The sequence below is a fragment of the Nicotiana attenuata genome, unplaced genomic scaffold (genome assembly GCF_001879085.1).
Source record: "Nicotiana attenuata strain UT unplaced genomic scaffold, NIATTr2, whole genome shotgun sequence".
Lineage (NCBI taxonomy): Eukaryota > Viridiplantae > Streptophyta > Magnoliopsida > Solanales > Solanaceae > Nicotiana > Nicotiana attenuata.
This window is the reverse complement of record NW_017671690.1, coordinates 156,354-172,154: the sequence shown is the minus strand read 5'-3', so window position 1 is coordinate 172,154 and position 15,801 is coordinate 156,354. Positions and strand designations below refer to the sequence as shown.

At 39.0% G+C, this 15,801-nt stretch overlaps 1 protein-coding gene across 1 annotated transcript in view; it reads right to left on the bottom strand.

Annotated features, from left to right (window-relative positions):
- LOC109209708 (protein ROOT HAIR DEFECTIVE 3-like) overlaps positions 1-15,422 on the bottom strand; it is a 24,397-nt gene extending 8,975 nt beyond the window's left edge. Inside the window, 16 exon segments of the mRNA XM_019373025.1 lie at positions 141-295; positions 392-488; positions 569-831; positions 5,561-5,685; positions 6,116-6,281; positions 6,499-6,577; positions 11,589-11,612; positions 11,615-11,796; positions 11,878-11,925; positions 12,025-12,090; positions 12,163-12,226; positions 12,324-12,394; positions 13,217-13,302; positions 13,385-13,451; positions 14,024-14,173; positions 15,011-15,422. Of these exon segments, the coding sequence (XP_019228570.1) occupies positions 141-295; positions 392-488; positions 569-831; positions 5,561-5,685; positions 6,116-6,281; positions 6,499-6,577; positions 11,589-11,612; positions 11,615-11,796; positions 11,878-11,925; positions 12,025-12,090; positions 12,163-12,226; positions 12,324-12,394; positions 13,217-13,219 (1,343 nt within the window). The 5' untranslated portion in view covers positions 13,220-13,302; positions 13,385-13,451; positions 14,024-14,173; positions 15,011-15,422.
- Positions 15,423-15,801: the final 379 nt, after the last annotated feature.

Genomic DNA, 15,801 nt, shown 5'->3' with positions numbered 1-15,801 from the left:
ATCTTGTTGGGTCGATCCAGACTTACCGGAGTCTCTCTCCCCCACCCCCCCCCCCCCCCTCTTTGGTTACTTTTTCTGCTTGCAAAAACTTCTAACACAAACCACGTCATTTATTAAGCTAATTACCGCATCCCAAGTGCTAGAGGCTAGAGGCTAGAGGATCAACAGATGTGGAGCTCTCTGAGGTGGAAGCACCTGATTTTCCGTCCACAAGAGCAAGGGCTAGTGTCTTCTCTATACTATCACCTTCATCTTCCAAGCGAATCGCAGCCATAACTGACAGGAACTTCAGAGACTGGGAGAACATTTGAAGGAGTCAACACAGACTGAAATGTAATACTCAAACCTGAAATCACATCCAAATGAGGAAGCTTAATCTAGTCAGTCATACAGCTGATCTAGCAGTTTTGGTAATTGCTCGGATATCTTCTTTTCCAGTCCAGACTCGTGGCATTGAGTCAGAATCATGACTAAATAATGTTGAAAACCTGTCAATAATTTTCAGGTCAGTAACTCTTCTTCATCAACTTTTCTGTAAAAGTGAAAATAGAGCAACTCATGTCTGTACCTATCCTTCATGCGAACCAAAACCCTTCCAGCTTCTACCTTTGCCTTTGCTTCAACTACTCCCTGTGCATAATCCTTCAGTCTTGAAACCATATTATCTCTAGCTTGTTCATCCATTTCAAAATCAGAAAGTGCAGTAGAGAAACCCAAGACTCCGGTTTCAGTCTCACGCTGAAGCAGCTTTCTTATCGCTGGCCATGTATCATCACCAGCTCCATCTAAAAGAGCCTCAACAGGTCCAGCTAATGCCTCGTTCGATTTTGTCTGAAGGAAAAAAATTCCCATTAGTGCCAATATAATTACATTAGAAAGAACAGTTGCAACAACAATAACAACATACCAAGTGTAATCCCACACGTGGGGTATGGGGAGGGTAGTGTGTACGCAGACCTTACCCCTACTTTGTGAAGGTAGAGAAGCTATAACAAACTGGTTTTTTCATGATTGAATTTATCATCTCTTTCCTCAAACGAAGGATTCCCCTTAGCTATTCTTTCCTAAGTTTTCCCTTTCATCAGTACGTTTAGTCCTTATAAATTACCTAAATTGTACGTCAACTGCACCTGAAAGGAATGCCCGAGTCGGGGCTAGTGACAGGAGTGAAGTCCTAACATGGTAGCCGTACTGGAAGGTGTGGCTGGATCACCTCCTTTTCAGGGAGAGCTAATGCTTGTTGGAACTCTGCTCTTTCCCTATCTTTGCTATCGATCGAACCATCTCGAAAGCACTAGGATCCGGATCTGTCTTATTGACCGGCTTTGGTCGAGCAACCGCTACATTTCTTGAACGGCTACTGCCTACATAACCCCTCTCCCTCTTTTCAAGGAAGTGAGTCTCAGACCCTATGTAGTTCTCGGTCCTTTTTTAAAAAGTTCCTGACTGGTGCTTTTGTGGCTCTTCACTCACTAGTTAGGATATCACATAAGGGGAATCCATTCTAGGAGTTCTCCAAAGCCCTATCCCATATAAAAGAGAAAAGCTATATTAACGCTCTAGCCCAAGAATAGATCGTATGAAAAGAAAAGAAAGATCGTCAGCGGAGATCGCAATACGCAGTTTTTTAGACATAATACCCGGCATTAGAGAATTCCAGGGATTTTCTCTATTTAAAGTAGGAGATAGCTGGGTATTCCCACAGAGAAGTCTTGCTCTGGCTTGCCCAAAGTGTTAACATATAGAATTAAGGTTGTCTTACATACACACTGGTGGAATTTCATTTTCTTCCGCTTTTTTAAATAGTAAGAGGGGAATTGAGTAAACTATCATTGTCCGTAGTTCCAGCGGATTCTCTTTTGTCTTGCAAACCCCTTATTCTGTACTCCCATATTCAGTGTTATTAAAAGCGCTCGCTTCAAGCGCTGAAGCGACGCGAGGCGCTATTCTATCGCTTTTTTGCTATAAAAGCGACTCACATAAAAAAAGCGCATGCTTTAACCGCTTAAGCGAGAAGCGCCGCGATGGAAAAAACGCAAAAAAGCGTGCTTAAGCGACGTGAAGGCATCTGCGAGGGTTTTTTTAAAAAAATTGCCAAATAAACATACGCTCTTCTGCTGCTCCAACTCCAGCGACGACTGCTGCTCCAACGACTGCTTCTTCTCCAGTTCTCTGTAAGTTTCTTCTTCTCTCTTCTTCTTCTTCTTCTACTACTACTCCTTTTTTCTCTTTTTCTTTCTATTTTTTTCACTTTCTATTGCTCTGTTCTAGACATCTAATTTATGCTCTGTTCTTCTGCCCTATTTTTCTCTTCTTCTTTCTATTTTTTTCACTTTTTATTGCTCTGTTTTTGTGCCCTAAAACTATGCTCTGTTTTCTGGTTTATGCTTTTGTTTTTCTGGTTTTATTGCTCTGTTTTCTGTTTTTCTGTTTTCTGCTCTGTTTTTCTGCTAGTGCTCACTGTTCTGGTTCGTCAAAATTAACTGCTAGTGCTTAATATGTTATTTTTAATGAGTTCTTAGCCATTTATCTATGCCTATTTTATTTTTTTTATTTATGTGTTAAATTGCGCTTCACATGAAAAAAGTGCGCGCTTCGCTTCACGCTTCTCGCTTCGGTCAAGCGAGGCCTCGTCGCTTTTTTGCGCTTAACTCTTTCCAAAATACTGCCCCTATTCTTGAAAAGACCGCTATGAACCTTGACCTTTGGCTTTTCGTTCTTTCTGCTGCAGCTGTTTAGCTATATTCGTCTCCTTTTCTTAGTCCCCATCAGGAAAGAAAGCTCTAGAGTTCAAGGCTTCCTTGATTGGTACTACTGGCTTGTCCAGCTATTGGGTGGGACTACTCCGACATATTCGGTGCTACGCCCCTATTATCCCGTCCTCGAGACTGAACTAAGGCACATCGCTTCTTTGCTTAGGGTTTGGTTCGGGTTTAGCTTCTGCCGGTCAAAATAAAATACCAGGTCGGGGCTTTCTTTCCTGCGGTTTCCGATATTGCAATGGCAAGCAAACAGAAGGTTTCCGTCTTTCGGGTATAGGCTTTCATTCATTGGAAAGATTTTAGACTACCAGAGAAGAAAAAGTTATCTAACCCTGATATCCTTGGTACTGTCCCTGCTGAGAAAGATCCGGATTTCCCAGAGAGTGCTTTTCCGGTGCGGTGTAACCAACTCAAGGCTATCAAGGGAAGGAGTTGCAGAACCGGAGTTCTATCTCGGATCCACAGAATGACCAGTTTTTGTCTCGAAAACCGCTCTTAGGGCAGGTTCCACGTGGGATTGGATATCGAAGGTTCCTTCCGAGCATTTTGGATATGGAATCTGTATTGCCGGAAAGGTTCTCCCTGTCCCGGGCAACCTCTCTTCTTATATGATTCATAGAGTGGAGTTTCCCTTTAAGGTTGGATTCCACAGATCTAATCGGCGGAAAGAAGCACTGGCTAATACTTTAATGGAGATGGGGCCTACAGGGCAATCAGATAGCAGATTCCCCTTTATTGTCTTCAATGTCTGGACTTTAGGAATGATTGACTGTAAGAGAAGGATAGAGACTTTCCTAAGAAGGTCTTATGTATTCGTAAAAGTCTTTATTGTTTTTTTACCGTCTTGCTTAGGAAAGACACATCTCGGTCCAGACAAGATCCTTAGATGATCCTTTCTGTACCCTATGTCCTGTCTTGAAGAACGTCTTCCCCGGTCCGAGACAGGTCAACAATCGTGGAAGGCCCAGGATGGTCGCTATAACGTCTTTTTCGGCACGGTAACAAGGTCCAACGATGAATCTAACATGGAAGACGGTTATTGTGCCTTAAACGACATGATATAGGCTTTAAAGAGGGTTTTCATGAAGGATTGTGGGATAGCCTTCCACTCGGACTTGAGATCCTTCCCCTTGCTGGCAGGCTGTCTTAAATAAAAGGAATGCACATAAAGACAAGACAGCTTAAGCGTCACTGAAAGAAGAAAAGCTTTTTTCTTTCTTTCATCCATACCTTCAGCTGGCCATCGTTCTCTGAAAAATTCTAAAGCTTTCGGATCTGCTGTGGATAATTCTAGTTCCAAATTGATGCCCTATCGGGGACAGAAGGAGCGAATCTCTTTCTCTTTACTTACGCAATTTCGGAAAAATCTAGTTGATAGGATTCACTCACAAGAAGAATTCAAGTGAAATTGTTTTTGAGTTCAAAGAAGACGCCTCCAACTACTTAGGGGAACCCACTCTTCTTCCTTGCGTTCGATTAGGGGCCCCTGCCCTCCATTCTCTCAAGTACCTCTCCGCTTCCTCTGCTTGCTTTCATGTAGTTTATTGCTTAGGTAAAAAAGTTTATTCCGGCTAGACTTTCTTCTTCTCTTAAAAAAAATGATATTCATATATTTTGAACTCGATAGGGAATAAAACCCGATCACCCTGTAATTAATATACATACGTCATTTAGCTTAAATTGATTTAGGCTATTGGTTTTGGCGCTAGGCGAGCGATACATAGACTTAATCATGGGTTATTGTACTGAATAGAGATATGATTATCAAATGATTTGTGTCTGTTACCGTAATGGTAGAAAGAATGATATTAGGAAGGGCAGGACCCTTTATTTGAGCCGTTCCTATAATGCGGATACACACCCTGAGATGAGAAATTTCTTAAAGAAATTTTATCGCCTGATGCTCGAACCGAAGTTTAATGATATTTCCAAGGATAAAGGATTAAATATTACCGAAGAAACTAATATTAGCAAATACCAAAGTGTTGTGTTGGAATTGTTGCGTAAATCTAAAGTAGACAGGTACGATAATGATAAATTATACGAATTACAAAAGATGATTGAAGAGCAAGCATATCCATATGATGATATACAGAGTTTGTTTGAGGCTACACCTATGATGCTTAATCTTTTGGTTAAGAAGGATGCGCCCTCTGCTAAGGAGTATCTTAAGGCTAGTAAGAAACTCACTACCGGTGAGTTGGATCTTCTAAACCTCTTTCATCAGTATACATTCGAAGGCATTATTATTTATATTTTTGGTTGCCTCTTCAATAGTATTAATTCGGCTCAAAGAAAGCATGGTCACAGCAGACGATAAAGAAATACGGAGGTGGAGAAGCTTTAGAAAGAGAAACAATAACAGCAGCCAGCAAAATAAGATAACCGAAGCAAAATAAACAACGGGTAATAGTAACATCTAAGAATGGGAAACACAAGAATAACATTAGTACTATAAGTGGCGGAAATTAGAAAGATCAGTTGGATCTAAAAATATAGTTCTCGGTGTTGCTTGTTATAATATAAGATTCCTTAAAAACAATCAACATTTCAATTTATTTCATGAATGAATGCAGCAATCCAGCTCTCAGCTGCAGCTGGCTGATGACAAACTCCCCACATAAGAAAGGGAAAACACAAACATTCCTTTTTTTTCCTAGATTGATAGAGGGATAGGCGAACTACAAATTATTTGAATGTCAAAATGCAACAGGAAAGCACTACCAAAGGATTAAATGAACTTTACTTTTTGATAGGTACTACAATGATTAAAAAATCCAGGTTCTCAAACTTCGTACCTCATAGAGGGTTGTAACTTCAGCCAGCTTGGCACTACGAACTTCAGCAATATGAGCATCTGCATCACGCTTGAGCTTATCCCTTATTCTAGAGGGATCCCAATTTGCTTGCCCAATAACAGCATCTGCAAAATAGTACTAGTAGTCATATTTCAAAAACTAATCCGCTGTGACTGAGCTCAATATTTAATCCCTGCATAATATCAGTCATTTACAGGCAAAGCCTTCCCCAGCCTTCCCCGTCTAACATAGTCCTCTACTTACAGCGTTAAAGGAAAGGGGATAAAGGGACGGGCCGCGGGATAAAATACGGGTTAATGGATAAATGGGACGGGTTAATGGGTGGGTGTTTTTTCCACCTATATATGCTGACATGGACAGCGGTTAGTTTTAAGAGATAGAAGTGGTCCACTTTACAAACGGCGAGGGTAATTTTGATACCAAAGGATAACGAAGGGCAAAAGTGGTCTATTTCCGATAGTTGAAGGGTAATTTTGGCCCTTTTCCGTATATATTATATCATGCAGGGCAGCAATAGCAGGCTATATCTTGTACCTGCACATTCTTCATTGAAGTGGGACATAAAAAACTCGGTGCAGTCCTGAGCAGCCACAGCAAACCCTTTACCTCCCTTTAGTGCCTTATCAAATGCTTCTTTGAATCTTTCCGAAGTACGAGATCTTACGTGTCCCAGCATAGATTGGTACGCTTCTTGGACAAGCTGCAATAGGAGAACGGATAAGTAACTAGATAAAGCAATCAGAAAATGTACCTTCAAAGGTTAAAAGGCTTAGAAAATGCCCAGCACTGGCTTTTCATTACCTCCAGCAGTTTCTCTTCCAATTGGTTACATTATCTAACTTAATATTATAAATGAAAAAATAATAATAATACTTCTTTTTCGTCTTTTTTTCTTTTTTATTTTTTTCCACCATTACCTGCAGCAATTTCTCTTCCAACTGCTTCCGTTTTGTGGATCTTACTCCATCATCAAAGAAAGTAGCGTCAGCATCATACCTGAAAAGAAAGAATGTTACTGACCAAGTGCACATGTCCTTATTAATGAAATACATACACCACAACTGATGTAACATGTCTCAAGAACAGAAAAAACATCAATTTACATCAACAGGAAAAAGAGAATTCTGTACAGATCTACACCGCTGTAGAAGTGCAACTTTGTAGTTTTAGTGTAGTAGCTTCTCTCCAAACAAAATTACAGGCTTCCTACATTCTTTGGTATCATAGATGCAATTTTAGACTTTGTCACAAGAGAGTGTATAAGAAATGATAGAAATTTGGTCGCAAAATTTGGTAGGCGTAGGAAAAAATACAAGCACACAGCTATAGAAAAGTTCATGCTGCACTGCATAGCACTAAATGAAAAGCCTGAAGCAGGAACAACTGCCCGACGATCTCCAGCAAGCCCATCAGGTGCAATAGAATGAAAGAATCGGTCTCTTAGACTAGCCACCTTATGAAGATGTTAGATAATGAATGTAGACATAATCTGAATGTAGACATAATCTTATGTAATATACATAGCTAGCATAATTATAGGGATTCACAGCAGATTTATAGGATTTCCTTTTTGATTCTTTCCATAGTTAAGGCTCTATGTACTTGTATATATACTTGTTATTTCTTGAATACAACACAAGAGAGATTTCTCTATTATCTCTATACTTTACATGGTATCAGAGCAGGTCTACTGCTCGCCGGAGTTGAGTCGAATCCGCTGCCAGAAATTCCTTGGCCGGAAGCTAATCTGAGGTCTTTTTGACATTTCCAGTTGACTTGTGGTGGTTCTCTGATCATAGAACCACATTTTGGCAAAGAACAACCTCAGACCAGATCGTATTCTCACTTTGTTTGGTCAGGTTTGAGTTTGGTTTATTGGTTATTCGATTTCTTTAATTCTGTGGTATTTTTCTTGGAGGCTGCCTATGTAAGAAGCTTGCATCTTTAATTTTGACTCACTGTGGTGAGCGATTAGTGACTTGATATTGTCTGTTGGATCTTTCCTTATCAGAAACTTTGTTGGTCTCTAATTTTGTTTGAGTTGGGGACAAATTCGTTTGGTTCTCTGATTTGGTTGAGTGGATTATTAAAGTTGAATCCTGTTCAATAGATTGTTGATTTCGTATCTGCCAGGATCTGTTTGAGTATCTTTTAGCTTCGGGGACCTCTGTTAGTTTAATCAGTTTGTTATTGAAAGAAAAAAAAAATGATGGTAAAGAATAATAATGCAACAACTCCTAGTCCAACAATCTTGGTTTCGGATGAGTTTCTAAAATTCCTTCAATATCATAAATCAGTTAAGGAATCTTCTTCAGTTACTGCCTTTGCTGGGTCAGATAAAACATGTCTTATCACCTCTTCCAATAAATGGGTGATCGATTCTGGTGCTACAAATCACATGACAGGTAATCCAAATATTTTTTCTAGCTTTCGCTCACATAAAGCACCCTCTCCGGTTACTGTAGCTGATGGATCAACTTGTAGCAGTGTTGGATCTGGGACTATTAAACCAACTTCCTCTATTACCCTGTCATATGTATTAAGTCTACCAAACTTGGCCTTTAACTTGATTTCTGTTAGTAAAATTACCAAAGACCTTAATTGTTGTGTTGCATTCTTTCCCGATCATTGTTTATTTTTAGATCTTAAGACGATGAAGGTTATTGGTAAAGGATATATATCTGGTGATCTCTACATTCTTAATGAATGGGAGCCACGGTCTGTTGCATGCTCTAGTATCGTGTCTCCTTTTGAAGCACATTGTCGACTTGGACATCCCTCTTTGCCTTTGTTAAAGAAGCTCTGTCCTCAGTTTCAGAATATTTCATCATTGGATTGTGAGTCATGTCGATTTGCAAAACACCATCGCATCTCGTTAAGTCCAAGGGTTAATACGCGAGCCGAGTCAGCTTTTGAGTTGGTCCATTCTGATGTTTGGGGACCATGTCCGATTGTTTCTAAAATTGGGCATAAGTATTTTGTCACTTTTATAGATTATTTTTCTCGAATGACTTGGATTTACTTTATGAAGAGCCGCTCTGAAGTGTTTACTCATTTTTCTACCTTTTGTGCTGAAGTCAAAACTCAATTCAATGCTTCAGTACGTACTCTAAAGAGTGATAACGCTAAAGAATACATGTCAGAGTTATTTCAGTCCTACATGAGACAACATGGTATATTACATCAGTCTTCATGTGTTGATACACCCTCTCAAAATGGAGTTGCTGAGAGGAAGAATCGGCATCTACTTGAGACAGCTCGAGCACTTTTGTTCCAAATGAAGGTTCCTAAACAGTTCTGGGCTGATGCGGTTTCTACGGCTTGTTTTCTGATTAATCGCATGCCATCTAGTGTACTCGATGGTAATGTGACTTATAGTGTTCTTTTTCCGAATAAGTCATTATTTCCGGTGGAACCTAAGGTGTTTGGAAGCACATGTTATGTTCGAGATGTTCGACCATCTCTTACCAAGTTGGATCCCAAGGCGGTGAAGTGTGTTTTCCTGGGCTATTCTCGCCTTCAGAAGGGGTATCGATGTTATTCTACTGAGCTTGGCAAATATTTAGTGTCAACTGATGTGGTATTTTTAGAGACTACACCATTCTTCTATGCACCTCCCATTTCTACAAGCCAGGGGGAGGAAGATGAGTGGCTAGTATATCAGGTTACCCGTACTTTGACAGAACAATCAGATGATACGCTTCGATCTCCCAGTTCTTCTATTGAGCACCGATCGACTATTATGCCTTCAGTACCTGCTCTAGCAAGACCTCCAATTGTTCAAGTTTATTCGCGGAGGCGAGAGACAAATGATACATGTCCCGCACCAGTACCTGTATCATCTGATTCTCTCCTTTATGTATAGAGGTGGAGTCTGGAATGGAGTATAAAGGGAGACCTTTCAAGTTTTTTAACTGTCTCACTAAGCATCCAGAGTTTGAAGAAATAATAAGAAGCAGATGGGAAAAGGAGAATAGAAATATGAAGGATATATGGTGTAATCTGAAGCAGATTAAAGAAGAGATGAAAAGGTTAAACAAGAGAGAATTTTCCAATACAACAAAGAAGGTGCAGCAGCTAAGGGAAGAATTAGCAAACATTCAAGCACAGATGAGAACAACTAACACAGCAGCTGATATGTTTGATGTGGAGAGAAACACAAAGCAGCAACTAGAGAATTGAAGTAATATAGAAGAGAGCATCTATAAGCAAAGGTCTCGAATACAATGGCTTCAACTAGGTGATTCCAACACAGCTTTTTTCTTTGCAAGCATGAAAGGGAGAGTAGCACAAAACCAAATAAAGAGTTTAACAAATAGCAATGGAAGATTGATCAACAATCCAGAGGGCATTGAACAGGAGATAGTGGGGTTCTATAGAGGATTATTAGGGAGATCAACTAACAACATGCCTACTATTAATCCTAGCATAATGAGGAATGGTCCAAGACTTAAAAGATCACAACAGCTTCAGCTTATAGCCCCTTTTACTAAGGAAGATGTGAAGACAGCCTTGCAGGGGATTGGTGACTCAAAAGCACCAGGTGGAGATGGTTTCAATGCCTACTTCTACAAGAAGACTTGGCATATAATTGGCAAGGACATTACAACAGCTGTTCTGAAATTCTTTGATGATGGTATAATGTATAAACCAATAAATAGGACAACAGTTACTCTGATCCCAAAAGTGAAAAATCCTTCTCCTATAAAGCAGTTTAGGCCAATATCCTGTTGCACTATTATTTACAAAATTATTTCCAAAATGCTCACAAATAGGCTGCAGTCAGTAATGGGAGACTNAAGCAAGAGGGAATCTTTTGCTTCAGAGAAAGTACATTCTGACTTGCTTGCAGAAACTGGAAAGTTGGCAGCTAAACCTTGCAGTACTCCAATGGTTCCTAATGTGCATCTTATGAAAGATGATGGTGATCCTTTTGACGATCCAGAGAGATACAGGAGGTTAGTTGGGAAATTAAACTACCTTACTGTGACTCGTCCAGATATTGCTTTTGCGGTAAGTGTTGTTAGCCAGTTCATGTCTGCACCAACGGTCAAACATTGGGCAGCTTTGGAACAGATTTTGTGTTACTTGAAAGGAGCTCCTGGACTTGGCATATTATATAGCAATCACAATCATACTCGTATTGAATGTTTTGCAGATGCTGACTGGGGTGGATTGAAAATTGATAGAAGATCTACTACAGGTTATTGTGTCTTTGTTGGAGGAAACTTGGTATCATGGAGGAGTAAGAAGCAAAGTGTTGTATCTCGATCTAGTGCAGAATCCGAGTATAGAGCTATGTCACAGTCTACATGTGAGATTATGTGGTTATGTGGATACATCATCTGTTGATTGAAATTGGGTTAGAGCATCCAATACCAGCAAAACTCTGGTGTGACAATCAAGCTGCCCTCCATATTGCGTCAAATCCGGTGTATCATGAAAGAACTAAGCATATTGAGGTTGACTGCCATTTTATTCGTGAGAAGATTCAGGAGAACTTGATCTCCACTGGCTACGTGAAGACAGGAGAGCAACCGGCTGATTTGTTCACAAAGGCGTTGAATGGAATTCGAGTTGATTACCTTTGTAACAAGCTGGGCATGATCAATATCTATGCTCCAGCTTGAGGGGGAGTGTTAGATAATGAATGTAGACATAATCTGAATGTAGACATAATCTTATGCAATATACATAGCTAGCATAATTATAGGGATTCACAGCAGATTTATAAAATTTCCTTTTTGATTCTTTCCATAGTTAAGGCTCTATGTACTTGTATATATACTTGTTATTTCTTGAATACAACACAAGAGAGATTTCTCTATTGTCTCTATACTTTACAGAAGAAAACAAGAATGAACAGAAATAAGCAACTCAAAGCCCATTAAACTGGAAAAAGAAAAACCATAGTGGCAAAGCAACCACTTCTAAGAAATTAAACTTTTTAAAAGAGAAAAAGAAAGATAAAAATGATCATTGTTTCCACTAATTTACTTTAAAGTACCTGTTCTTTGAATTGTTCTTCCTTTTCTTCATAACTAGAAAGAGGCACAACCTCGACCCGGAATGTCAATCGATTTCATTACATGAACATGCATAGACATAAAAGAGAGAGTAAGAAGGTTAGGACAGATCATAATGAGACTCACATAAGAGAAGTCGCTTAAAGGTGTTTCCTTGTGAGCTTGCGGCTTTGGGACGGAATCCCAAATCTATATCCAAGAGAAGTGAACAAAAAATAATATTTGATTTTGTAAGACAAGACATAATAAGAAGAGTTGTGCATATAGTACCTTTTGAATATCTTCCCGTAGTACAGGCTCCAAATTCTCAAGTGGAGTCTACAAAATTCAATTGGAAAATTAACTGGCTTATTGAAGTCTTTGTACAATTTGCAGTTAAATGTGAACACTCCATTTATAAGAGAGGAAGGAACCTACCCTTGTTTTATCACGTATAACAAACATCAATGTCGTTTTACGAGGACTAAATAACCGCATCATGACCTGTTTAACATAAAGAAATCAGTAAATTGATCCAGGATATACAAAAAAAAACGTAACTTTTTCTACGTTTACCTGGAAAACAGTCTTCAAAAGAGGTTTATTTGCAGCTTGCTCACGGCCAATGTCGTGACACCACCTGAATGTTGAGACATTTGATCAACTTGTCTATTTCAATTTTTGCTGGTATTATTTTATGTCAAGTCTATGTACTTCAGACACTAAAGGAAGCTTACATGTTGATTAGCACTATATCGGAAACAGCAAGTGCAAACAGGGCGCTCTGTTTTTCAAATGCAGTGTCATCCTAAAAAGAAAATAAAGTCTGAATGAGAAAACAATAAGCTCTATGCCCAGTTATAACACTCCATGACAAATGATGGGAAGGGAGCATTCAATGAGCATTGGTAGCTGGAATTTTGGCGGCTCCAAATCTATCTCTTTCATATACATGATTGAAGATGGATATTACAACATTGATAACCCTGAGGGGTAGCTCGGCTGGTAAAGGCTTGAGGACAAAGTCCTTCACGTCGCTAGTTCGAGCCCCAGCAGGGCCACTGGAGGCATTACAAACCGGCCGCGTCTCCAGGGCCCCGTGGAACTAACCGTGGTGCACCCGCCTTGAAACAGCGGGACCCGGTGGGTACAACTAGTCGGGTTCGCAAAAGCGATACCTGGAAACCACGAATATAAAAAAAGAAAAAAAATATATTACAACATTGACACAGACAATACGGGAAGCAAAATCAAATGTCTCATACACAAGCCAATTAGTGAGAACTTTTCCAGCATTATGTCAGGAGCATTGTCCTAGACACTGGCCGAGAGAAAGCTACTAGTCTTAAATTTGTCTTCATAGGTCAAGGAGCCGGATACATTAAATTCTAAAAGCAATACGAGACAACAAGGTTAATAAAGAATCAAGCAAATAATTGGTTGGTGTCCTCTTTAACTAGTAACAAACAGCTGATTCATATTAGCGATAACAATGAATACAAATATATTATACAGCAGTACATGCAGATATGAATTGAGAGTAATATGTGTCTGGTCACAAGAATTGCATTGAATGGAGCAACAAAGAGGAAAGTCAGTAATCATTTTTTAAGCATTTACAACCACACACCATTAGTGCCCTCTAAATCCATAACAAGGGTGCAAGGCTCAATTCCAGCACATCAAGCCATCCAAATACCTTTCGTGGTTTGTGACCTGAAATGAAGTAAATCCTTTCAGCTCACTTCAATAGAACATCAGAGAATTAGCATTAATAACATAACTTCCAAAGTTTGACCTTCCCTTGTAAGCATCCATCTCTCTGAAGTTGGTAAAGAAAAGATGATTTAACAGCGTACTCTTCCCTGTCATAATCATGGTTAAAGTTTGTCAAAATTGGCATTTATGGAATAGCGTCAACTCAAAAAAAAAAAATCAATGTCTAAGAGTAATCAAAATGACCCGTAGTCAGTAGAGCTAAAGGTATCCTGATTAAGGAGAGGTCCAAAAATTGAGCCCTTCCAAAACATGCACAGGAAGATCTGAATCAGCTTTAGGATGCTTTTGACATTTTGTTCACGAAGGATCAACATTTCCAAGTTACATTCTTGTATGTAAGGTGTTATATAACAGGCATCAAGAAGATGCAAAAAGTACAAAAGAAGATGGGTTAGCTCCATTACAAGAAGTACATTATCCAGGGCAGAGAGCTAACCAAAAGAACCAAAAAACCAAAAAGGTTGGCTGTCGAGTCAAAGTTAGAGAGCTAATAAAATCTTGAAATGGGATAACATCATTTACGGGGGATAGATTACTCCAACTAAATAGATTCCGAAGACATTTGGGTTTCAAGTTTTCAAGTTAAATTGAAGTCAATAGATTCCAAAAAGAGCGAAATGAACGATAAGCGTTCACATTTCCAAGAAATTGTTCATACCACTACTTTGTGGGACCATAATGGATACTACAGCATATGAAAGACCGCACTCTGCCAGTTTAACTTCCTTCGAGAAGTTCTCAAGTCCAGTAACATTGAATATCCGATCCCCATCAATGAGGTGAGTTGAACAACATTCATCACTTTTATCTGAAAGAACACAGATATAAAGTCAGAAAACCCCACTTATGATCTGAAGCTAACAGTCAAGGGGCTATACTCTTGATTGCAGTGGCTAATCCAGGATTTTTAAATCATGGGTCCTCAACTGATTTTAATTTGGAAATTGCTACTTAGATTGGGTGCTCAGTTAATATATTTGTGTAAATTACTAGTTTTTTCTATATAAATAATAGTGTTTGTCTCCAAAACCCGATGGGTGCTTAGGCACCCATAATACATAACGTGTATCCGTCGTTGCTTGATTAGATAAAAGTAAATCAACTTACGAATAGCAACAAAAAAAAAAGGAAAATATTACTTTTTGCTACACAATAAAGGGGGGGGGGGGGGTCCCTTCCCGGATCCAAGATGTTTCGTGCAGCGGGCTGCCCTTTTCTTTATAAGTTCAAAACCACCCCTCAACCACAAGCACCAACCATAGATGCATGCGCTTTCGAAAATGGCATAGAAAATCTATTCTAACTGTAAAACATTCATGGTTGCAACCCAATTACATTTACTAATTCATCAATTTTTTCCATTTGTTGAAGAGAATTCAATTTAAGCTAATGTACACTATGCCAAGTAAACAAACAACTAAAGGAAATCTATCCACTCTAAGAAATCAATGTAATTTGAAATAAGTTACTACTTAACAACTGAAACCCAATGGCCAGAAAACAAAAAACATATAGTTAAACCGTGAGAAAGACGGAAAACTGAAGAACTATTACATGGCATTTCTTTTATTAAAAGCAGATCATTTAGAATGTGAATTGGGAACTATGGAAGTGGAGTGGAGCATCAGAAAGATAGAAGACATACCCATATGAGAAAGCTCAAAGCTCGATCAATGCTTGTGAATTCGAGGAGGAGAGTACCAAAGTTCGATCTTTGAATAGAAATATGGTTTCTTCTGTCTTAAAAATTGCGCCTCATATCCGATTATCACATGCGAAAACTCTCCCAAGAATTGTAACTTTGCAATCATCAAAATCAAAAAGGAAGAATACTACTCCTTGTCTCCTACTACTAGTAATTAGTGAGAGTAATAACAATAATAATAATAACAATTAGGTTAATACACCGGGTAAACAAAATCTTTGAATACAAGGGACACCTGGTAAGGTGAAATACGAAAATTTGTAATATATTCTAGTTAAATATGTCTCCCTTTTGAGAGGGAAGAGAATCTAGAGATATATTACTTTACTTTATTATTACTTTACTACTATGGTCGTAAAGTAAAGCACCTCATGGTCGTCGTGTGTGCCTCCTTGAATTAACATCTATTCTAAGGGTAGTTTTGGAATTTTGAGTTCTTTTTGGTGAGCTGTATTGCTTTGTGTGGTCTAAAGAGTTGACTTTTAGCTCTGTTCACGAAAAAGCCAGGATTATTTCCTTGTACCGGCAATGGGAAGATTTGCAATCCTTTTTGCAAGTCTTATTTTACCCCTACTTTTGCACTTTTTTACAATAAATATGTTTCTACACCTTCGTAAATGCAACAGACAGATGAGCCTTCATTCAAAGCCCAAAAAGGTCACATAGATGCTGATGTCACGTGAAGGTGACATGCTATAACAAGTGTCATCTCCAACTTACTTTTTGACACA